The 10736-nt window shown below is 42.1% G+C and overlaps 1 protein-coding gene across 4 annotated transcripts in view; it reads left to right on the forward strand.

The window, feature by feature from the left end:
* ATP10B (ATPase phospholipid transporting 10B (putative)) overlaps window positions 1-10339 on the forward strand; it is a 297777-nt gene extending 287438 nt beyond the window's left edge. For 3 of the 4 annotated variants that reach the window (XM_032252731.1, XM_032252729.1, XM_032252730.1), the window contains 2 exons: window positions 5229-5416; window positions 9025-10339. In XM_032252731.1, the coding sequence (XP_032108622.1) occupies window positions 5229-5416; window positions 9025-9472 (636 nt within the window). In that variant the 3' untranslated portion in view covers window positions 9473-10339. The remainder of the gene's footprint in view (window positions 1-5228; window positions 5417-9024) is intronic. The other variant, XM_032252732.1, reaches the window with a different exon arrangement.
* The last annotated feature ends 397 nt before the right edge of the window (window positions 10340-10736 follow it).

A 10736-nucleotide genomic window follows, 5' to 3' on the forward strand; every position in this document is an offset into this window, starting at 1 on the left:
ACTCTAAAATTGACCACATAATTGGGAGTAAATCACTCCTCAGCAAACGCAAAAGAACGGAAATCGTAACAAACAGTCTCTCAGACCACAGTGCAATCAAGTTAGAACTCAGAATTCAAAAACTAACTCAGAACTGCACAGCTTCATGGAAACTGAACAACTTGCTCTTGAATGTTGACTGGATAAACAATGAAATGAAGGCAGAAATAAAGATGTTCTTCGAAACCAACGAGAATGAAGACACAACATACCAGAATCTCTGGGACACATTTAAAGCAGTCTCTAGAGGAAAATATATAGCAATAAGTGCCCACATGAGAAACAAGGAGAGATCAAAAATTGACACCCTATCGTCAAAACTGAAAGACCTAGAGCAGCAAGATCAAGAAAACTCAAAGTCTAGCAGAAGACAAGAAATAGCTAAGATCAGAGCAGAACTGAAGGAGATAGAGACACAAAAAACCCTTCAAAAAATCAATAAATCCAGGAGCTGGTTTTTTGAAAAGATCAACAAAATAGACAGACCACTAGCCAGATTAATAAAAAAGAAAAGAGAGAATAACCAAATTGATGCAATAAAAAACGATAAAGGGGATATCACCACAGATTCCACAGAAATTCAAACCATCATCAGAGATTATTACAAACAACTCTATGCACACAAACTAATAAACCTGGAAGAAATGGATAAATTCCTGGACACTTGCCTCCTGCCAAGCCTAAACCAGGAAGAAGCCGAAACCCTGAACAGACCCATAACAAGGTCTGAAGTTGAGGCAGCAATTAAGAGCTTACCACCCAAAAAAAGCCCAGGTCCAGATGGGTTCACAGCTGAATTCTACCAGACATACAAAGAGGAGCTGGTACCATTTCTTCTGAAACTATTCCAAACAATACAAAAAGAGGGAATTCTTCCCAAATCATTTTATGAGACCAACATCATCCTGATTCCAAAACCCGGCAGAGACTCAACAAGAAAAGAAAACTACAGGCCAATATCTATGATGAACATAGATGCAAAAATCTTCAATAAAATACCGACAAGCCGATTGCAACAGCACATCAAAAAGCTTATCCACCATGATCAAGTAGACTTCATCCTGGGGATGCAAGGCTGGTTCAACATACGCAAGTCTATAAACGTAATTCACCACATAAACAGAACCAAAGACAAAAACCACATGATTATCTCAATTGATGCAGAGAAGGCCTTTGACAAAATTCAACAGCCCTTTATGCTAAAAACACTCAATAAGCTAGGAATCAATGGAAAGTATCTCAAAATAATAAAAGCTATTTATGGCAAACCAACAGCCAGTATCATACTGAATGGGCAAAAACTGGAAGCATTCCCCTTGAAATGTGGCACCAGACAAGGATGCCCTCTCTCACCACTGCTATTCAATATAGTATTAGAAGTTCTAGCCAGAGCAATCAGGCAAGAAAAAGAAATAAAGGGCATTCAAATAGGAAAGGAGGAAGTCAAATTGTCTCTATTTGCAGACGACATGATTGTATATCTAGAAGACCCCATCGTCTCAGCCCCAAACCTCCTGAAACTGATAAGCAAGTTCAGCAAAGTCTCAGGATACAAAATCAATGTGCAAAAATCACATGCATTCCTATACACCAGTAACAGACTTAAAGAGAGCCAAATCAAGAACAAACTTCCATTCACAATTGCCACAAAGAGAATAAAATACCTAGGAATACAACTAACAAGGAATGTAAAGGACCTCTTCAAGGAGAACTACAAGCCACTGCTCAACAAAATAAGAGAGGACACAAACAGATGGAGAAACATCCCATGTTCATGGTTAGGAAGAATCAATATCGTGAAAATGGCCATACTGCCCAAAGTAATTTACAGATTCAATGCTATCCCCATCAAGCTACCAATGACCTTCTTTGCAGAACTGGAAAAAACCACCTTAAACTTCATATGGAACCAAAAGAGAGCCCGCATAGCCAAGTCAATTCTAAGCAAAAAGAACAAAGCGGGGGGCATCACACTACCAGACTTCAAACTATACTACAAGGCTACAGTAATCAAAACAGCATGGTACTGGTACCAAAACAGAGATATAGACCAATGGAACAGAACAGAGGTCTCGGAGGCAACACAACCTTTCTACAACCATCTGATCTTTGACAAACCAGACAAAAACAAGCAATGGGGAAAGGATTCCCTGTTCAATAAATGGTGTTGGGAAAGCTGGCTAGCCATGTGCAAAAAGCAGAAACTGGACCCCTTCCTGACACCTTACACTAAAATTAACTCCAGATGGATTAAAGACTTAAACATAAGACCTAACACCATGAAAACCCTTGAAGAAAATCTAGGCAAAACCATTCGGGACGTAGGTGTAGGCAAGGACTTCATGACCAAAACGCCAAAAGCATTGACAACAAAAGCCAAAATAGACAAATGGGACCTAATCAAACTCCACAGCTTCTGCACAGCAAAAGAAACAATCATTAGAGTGAATCGGCAACCAACAGATTGGGAAAAAATTTTTGCAGTTTACCCATCTGACAAAGGGCTGATATCCAAAATTTACAAAGAACTAAAGCAGATTTACAAGAAAAAAACTAACAAGCCCATTCAAAAGTGGGCAAAGGATATGAACAGACACTTCTCAAAAGAAGACATACATGAGGCCAACAAACATATGAAAAAATGCTCATCATCACTGGTCATCAGAGAAATGCAAATCAAAACTACACTGAGATACCACCTCACGCCGGTTAGAATGGCGATCATTAAAAAATCTGGAGACAACAGATGCTGGAGAGGATGTGGAGAAATAGGAACACTTTTGCACTGTTGGTGGGAGTGTAAATTGGTTCAACCATTGTGGAAGACAGTGTGGCGATTCCTCAAGGACCTAGAAATAGAAATTCCATTTGACCCAGCAATCCCATTACTGGGTATATATCCAAAGGATTACAAATCGTTCTACTATAAGGACACATGTACGCGAATGTTCATTGCAGCACTGTTTACAATAGCAAAGACCTGGAACCAACCCAAATGCCCATCGACAATACACTGGATAGGGAAAATGTGGCACATATACACCATGGAATATTATGCAGCCATAAAAAACGATGAGTTTGGGTCCTTTGTGGGGACATGGATGAACCTGGAAACCATCATTCTCAGCAAACTGACAGAGGAGCAGAAGATCAAACACCGCATGTTCTCACTCATAGGCGGGTGTTGAACGATGAGAGCACATGGACACAGGGAGGGGAGCACTACACACTGGGGTCAGTTGGGGGGAAATAGGGGAGGGACGGTGGGGGGTGGAAGCTGGGGAGAGATAGCAAGGGGAGAAATGCCAGATGTAGGTGATGGGGAGGAAGGCAGCAAATCACACTGCCACGTGTGTTCCTATGCAACAATTTTGCATGTTCTTCACATGTACCCCAAAACCTAAAATGCAATAAAATAAATAAATGGGAAAAAAAAAAAAAAAAAGAAAATTACAGACCAATCTCACTAATTAACAGATGTAGAAAAAAAATTTTTTTTGAGATGGATTCTCACTCTTGTCACCCAGGCTGGAGTGCAGTGGCGTGATTCTCAGCTCACTGCAACCTCCGCCTCCCAGGTTCAAGTGATTCTCCTGCCTCAGCCTCCCAAGCAGCTGGGATTATAGGCACACATCGCCAAGCCCAATGATTATTATTTTGTATTTGTAGTAGAGACAGGGTTTCACCATGTTGCCCAGGCTGGTCTTGAACTCCTGACTTCAAGTGATCCACCCACCTTGGCCTCCCAAAGTGCTGGGATTACAGGTGTGAGCCACTGCACCCAGCCAGATGTAGAAAATTCTAAATAAAATACGACAATTCATTTGGGGAGTGTGTTAAAGATGATAAAGCATAACCAAGGAACTCCCATATCCTGTTAGTAGATCATAAACTCTAAAGAGTCATTTGAAAACAGCTAGAGGAATTTAAAGTACTCATACTTTTTGGTGCAATTTTAAGTATACACCTCAGAAACACTTGCACATGTATATATGGAGACATGTACAAGAAAAAAAAAGCCTAAATGTTCATCGATGAGAAAAATAAGTTGTGGCATGTTCATACCATATAATAGTTAAAATGAATGCACGAGAGCTATGTCTTTCAGCATAGATAAAACTTTAAAGTGGTAGTCCCCAGCCTTTTGGCCACCAGGGACCAGTTTCGTAGAAGACAGCTGAAGGGTGGGGTGGTTTGGAATGAAACTGTTCCACCTCAGATCATCAGGCATTTGAGTCTTATAAGGAGCATCCAACCTAGATCCCTCACATGCGCAGTTCACAATAGGGTTCTCATGCTCCTGTGAGAATCTAATGTCACCACTAATCTGAGAAGAGATGGAGCTCGGGTGGCAATGCTCACTTGTTGACCACTCATCTCCTGCCATGCAGCCGAGTTCCTAATGGGAATGGACTGTTACTAGTCCATGGGCCAGGAGTTGGGAACCCCTTTTTTAAAGCATAAAATCAAGTGAAAAAAGCTGCAGAAGTGTCTTTGCCTTCCCAGGCTGTTGTAACATCTGTCATCAGGCTGTCACCAAGCTGAGTGGCTTAAATAACAGAGATCTATTTCACATGGTTCTGGAGGCTGAAAGCCCCAGATCAGTGCAGCAACTGATTCAGTGTCTGGTTCAGGCCCTCTTCCTTCCTGGACCGCTGCCTTCAAGCTATATTATTACTCACATGGCTGAATGAAAGAAGGATCAAATCTCTCTCCTGTCTCATCTTATAAGGGCACTAATCCCATTCAGGAGGGCTCCCCCTAATCACCTTCAAAAGGCCTCACATGCAAATGCTATCACATTGGAGATTAGGGTTTAAACATATTAACTTGGGAGTAGGAGGACAAAAAGTCTCACATGAAACATGATTCTATTTATCCAACATTCAAAAACAGGCTATGTAGGGAAACCTAGATGGGTGGTAAACCTACAAAGGATAGCATAGAAATTATCACCAAAAGCAGGCTGAGACAGAAGAATAGGGTCTTCCAGGGTATGTGTGTTCAATTCTACATGGCAACAATTTGGGCATTTGCTTTATAAAGATATATTAAACTGCACACTTTTTGAATTTTGTGTGTGTTGCATTTCAAAAATAGTTTGAAACAAAGTTAACCAAGTAGTGTGACCACCCTGCTCCCTAATCTCAGCTATACCTTCAACAGTGTTTACTTCTTTTCCTCCACAGACCATTTTCCATGGGCTCGTGCTCCTTGGCAGCTTCCTGATGTACTTTCTGGTATCCCTCCTGTACAACGCCACCTGCGTCATCTGCAACAGCCCCACAAATCCCTACTGGGTGATGGAAGGCCAGCTCTCAGACCCCACTTTCTACCTCGTCTGCTTTCTCACACCAGTTGTGGCTCTTCTCCCAAGGTTTGAGCACTGGGGCTATTTTTCTTTACTAGAGTTACCAATCTCCCCTTAATAAGCCATTTTTATAACCTAAGAGTCAGGAGTTTGACTTCTGCTAAGATCCTTGAGGGTACTGTTTCAGAAAGAGAGCTAGGATAGAAAGAACAATGAACAACCAGGAGGCAAATAACATGGACTGTGGTCCCAGGTTAGCCACAAAGTAGTGAAGTCAAGTCAGTGTGACCTCAGTTGTGACATCTATAAAATGGGAATATCAATTCCCACTCTCCTGCCTTACAATTTGTGTGTGTGTATGATAAGGAACTATTTTGAGCTGCTCTATGGTTCTTTTTTATATTAGTTCAGGAATCTCATACTCAAATACCTACAGGGACAAGCCAGTGAGTGCAGCAAGCCAGATGGAGGGCAGACATTAGAAGAAAGAACGTCTCAGCTTCCATCATGGCCACAAGGAAAGATCAAATGCTTCAGAGTTGTCTCAGAGATTCAGATTTTGCATGAAATTGGCAATGTTTAAATATTATTCAAATTTGTCTAAACGCACCCCTTCCATACAAGACCTGCATTAGTCAAATAAATTATCCATGCCCAGGCACTACGTTGGATATTTCCAGGTTAAACCCTCTGCAGTAAATGTATCTTTTCCAGAAAAATAGCAACAGCAACTATAAATGACTTGCCTTTCCTTGGAGCTCACTCTTGACATAGGCTCTCCCATCTAGCCTCTCATTTTGTTTTTGCCGTGAGCTAAGTGTTGGGCAGACCTATGGTTCTAGTACCCCGCTCATGGGACAGCTGAAGTACCAAGAGGGACCAGAATGTGTTCACAGGCCTAACACAAATCATAGTGGGAGCTAGGTTCTCCCAACTCAAAGGCCAGAGTTCTATTTGGCAGCCCACACTCTCTAGTCAGAGCAGTGAACTTGACAATGATGTGCACACAGGCAAGACTTAGCCTCTCTCCATCCCGAGTATCTCACAACCCTGAACGTCACTATTAAGCATTTTATCATTCTAAGCTATAACCAATAGACAATTACAACAACATTATACAGAACTTGTTTTATCCCAAAATTAGAGAGCCATCAACCAGCCTTACTTCCTTTAATATAAGTTTGGTGGTTTGCTTAACCTAGCTTCTCTTGTCCCTACATTCTCTTGTCTTCTAACTTTATAGTCTCTCCATAAAGAGCAATCACTATCATGGATTTAAAAATTATTTTTAGCAGATGACTCTTCACCATAAATTCCCAGCCCAGACCTCTCTTATGAATTCCAGACACATCTTTCTAGCAACTTATTCATCACCTCCTCTGGGCATATTAAGTCTGAGGAAACTGGGAGACATTTCTAATTGAATTCATGACTCCACCCTCTGTCACCAGCACCACCCCAGAAATCTGGGTATCTCCAGAGTTTCTTTCAGTAAATACTACCCATTTAGGACAAAGGCAGGCCCCGGGAAATTATTCTTGACATCACCTGCCAACTCATGCTTATATCTAGCCTTTCACCAAGTACTGACAGTTCTATCTACGATGTATTTCTCAAACCCATATACTATTTCCATTTCTACAGCCACTACTACCAATAGACTATTGCCCTTTCACCCCAAATTACTTCACTAGTCTCCTATTGGATCTCACTCTAGTCCATTAACATTGGCTCAAAGTGTGATCATGTCACCTGTTCATAACCCTCCAAGGGCTTCCCAAGACTTCTGCAATAAAGCACAAAAACCATAAACCTGGTCCACAGTTCCTGCCTGCTCTGCTTCTGCCAACCCCTCCTGGGTCATATTCTGCTTTTATCATCACTCCCCAAGCTTCAGCCAGTTGTACCTAGGTTTTGATTCTCATCCCCTTGGTGTGGCTACCTCCTATGCATCTTGCAGTTTTCAGCTTTAAAAGGTTATTTTGTGTAAACCTTTCCCCCAAGCCACTGCCTTCCTCCTCCATTCATTTATTCAACAAATACTTTTCACGTCCCCGCAATGGCCCAAGCCCCCAAGAAACTGAGTCATCAACACAAAAGACAAGATCTTTGCTGTCATGTAACATGTGAATCCAGTTATAAATGGAGGGACATTTCTTTAAGGAAGAAACAGTTAGGTGCTGATGGGGCATGGGTTTGAGAAATATATAGCAGGTGGAACTGTCAGCACTTCCCCCCTTGAGGAAGAAGCATTTAATTTCAGTGAGCAGGTGTCTGACACTCTCATTGCCTTCTCTATTTATAACTATATTCCCATGTTACATGCAGCAAGGACCTTGTCTTTCCTATTCGTGGCTTAATCCCTTGGGGGCCTGGCCCATTGTGGCAACTAGAAAAGCATTTGTTGAATAAACGAAAGGAGGAGGAAGACAGTGGCTTGAGGGAAAGGTTTACACTAAGGAAATTCCAGTTTTGAAGCAAAAAGTCAAATATTTCCTGGGACACATACATGGTCCCTACGACCTCCCGGGGTGAGATGAGAGAGAATGGAGAAAAGTTTATCTGGTTCCACGAGATCTATTGTAATTTTCAGAAACTTCTTGCCCACTGGTGGGGGTTGCGGCAGGGTGGTCACCCTGCAGCTTTTAGACATAGTGGAAGAATGGGAGCCTTCCTGCTTATAAGGCTTTAAACATAAAAAATTTTTAAAGACTGTCTTTGGGAATGACCTTAGATGTACTCCAGGCCAAACGGATTACTTTTTAGATAAAGCAATGGACATCCAGAAACTGGATGTGAGTTGCCCAGTGCCACAAACTTGTGTATATTTTCTCCATACATCACCTAGTTTTATTCACATTCTCACCCGTTTTCCTTGCCTACGCTTTGAACAAAGGGAAGATTCTAAACACAGAAAAAGACTCCCAATTCCAGAGTCTACTACAGACTGTATGCAGCTTGGCAGGGGGTTAAAAACCTTGAGTCAGTCAACAGGGAGATCTGTTAACATCTCAGAAGACCTTGGGAATCCCACCTCACCTCTTAGGGCCCTTACTTCTTTATCGGGAAAATCGTGGTACTATGATGACGCTGTCAAGTCAGCAAGGTCCACAGATTCAAGAAAAGAATATGGATTTTAAAACTACTTTAAAATCATCAAGTTTCACAAAGGCTTAACATGACAGAGCAATTAAATTTGCCTAAATTGGAGTAGCCCAGAAATAGAAAGGACTGCTTTGTGCGTGAAGAATAAGAGACAAGTCTTTGGATTCAGAGTACATGCTCCTGACCGTAGCTCAACTACTGTGTGGCTGTAGGCAAATCATTAAATCTCTCAGTCCCTCAGTTTCCTCATTTGTATGCAGAAGAAAACAAAAGTAATAACTGCATAGGCTTGTTGGGCAAATAAAATGAGTTAATAACATATAAAGCACTTAGAATAGTCCTGGTATATAATAAATGTTACCTTTTATGTTTTGTTGTTGTTACTTTTGTTGTTGAGCTCCCCAAGACTAGAGGTGCCCGAACATGGATTTAATAATCATCAGCTAGGAGTGCAGTAAAGAGGATCTTGCCCTGGGCAGGGAGTTGGATTGTAAAGACCCCCTTTCAATGCTAAAGTTTATGAAGTCAACAGAAATCAGAAAATATCTTTTTCTGTTATTTCCCACCAGGTGCTTTTTCCTATCTCTACAAGGAACCTATGGGAAGTCTTTAATCTCAAAAGCTCAGAAAATTGACAAACTCCCCACAGACAAAAGAAACCTAGAAATCCAGAGTTGGAAAAGCAGACAGAGGCCTGTCCCTGCCCCTGAAGTGGCTCGACCCACCCGCCACTCAGTGTCATCTATCACAGAACAGGACTTCAGTGCCAGCACCCCAAAGAGCTCTAACCCTCCCAAGAGGAAGAACACAGAAGAGTGGATGATCCACGAACAGAGATGTGGCAGAGAGTGCATGAGGGATGACTCATGCTCAAGGGACTCCTCAGCTAAACTTTCATCTGGAGAGCACCTGCTGGGGCCTCATAGAACAATGGCCTACTCAAGAGGACAGACAGATATGTCCCAGTACCCAAAGAGGGGCAGCCATCGCCGATCCCAGAGTTCACTGACCATATGAGGAGCTACAGAAATCCATACAAACTCAACAGAGGCCACCCAATCACTGGCTCAAGCAACCCTTGACCCCTTCCTCTTCATAGAGGAAACATTGTGCCAGAGTTATTCTTTTTTTTCCCAATAAGATTGACTTCTTTGGAGGAAGTGCTGGTCCCAAGGGGTTTGACACAATGACTGGAAAACCAGTCGGCCTCTAGTTTTCTGTGGCTGCCAGGCAGCACATCTTGCAGAGTTTAGATAAGGAGGCTATTTTTGTTGCATTGAGTTCTCAAATTGGTTTAACCCAAAACCACTCTTCTGACCCTCTAGATAAGTGCAGCCTACAATCCAATGCAATTGGGCCATAAGTTTCCAAGACTCCAAGAAGTGTATCAACCCAAGCAATATCTCAGGGTATGGAAGTTTCTGGGTTTATTTACCTCTCAGTAAATAAACTGAGTTTATTTATGCCCAGAGTTAAAGTTTCAGAAGAGACTTGGGCAGCCCTAAGAGACTTAGGGCTTCATCTCAAGTGTATTGCCATGATGGCTGAGTTGGGGTTATCCCTTCCATGCACAGAGAGTTGGTTCTGCTTTTTGTCTGTAAGCCAAAGAAAAGCCACATCTAAAGATGAAAAGTGTATTTGAACTCAGTGCCACAGACTCTTCTGAGGGTTGTAGGATCTCAGCTAGCGTAAGAGGCATGAAGAATGCAAAAGGGAACAGATGCACCAGAGACCCCTGTTTTGGTTGACAGACCATATGTCCCAACATCTGGGGAATCTGACAAGAGGACATAGGCAGCACCTTTTTTTTTTTTTTTTTTTTTTTTTTTTTGAGATGGAGTCGCTCTGTCAACCAGGATGGAGTACAATGACATGGTCTCGGCTCACTGCAACTTCTGCCTCCTGGGTTCAAGTGATTCTCCTGCTTCAGCCTCCCAAGGAGCTGGGATTACAGGCGCCTGCCACCACGCCTGGCTAATTTTTGTATTTTTAGCAGAGACAGTGTTTCACCATGTTGGCCAGGCTGGTCTCAAACTCCTGACCTCATGATCCACCCACCTTGGCCTCCCAAAGTGCTGGGATTACAGGCATGAGCCACCACGCCCATCCAGCGGCACTTTTTTAAAGCTATTTAATGTATTTATTTTTAAATAAAATTACTCATCCTCATTCAGCTCTTAGAACAAAAGAAAAGAAAACCCTGTTAATCAGGAGATATAAGCACATCTGTACCCAGAAAAGGCCCATATGATAGAGCAACCCAGAGCTTAAACATCTTCAA

This window comes from Sapajus apella, unplaced genomic scaffold (genome assembly GCF_009761245.1).
Source record: "Sapajus apella isolate SASKATOON/1434 unplaced genomic scaffold, GSC_monkey_1.0 scaffold79, whole genome shotgun sequence".
Lineage (NCBI taxonomy): Eukaryota > Metazoa > Chordata > Mammalia > Primates > Cebidae > Sapajus > Sapajus apella.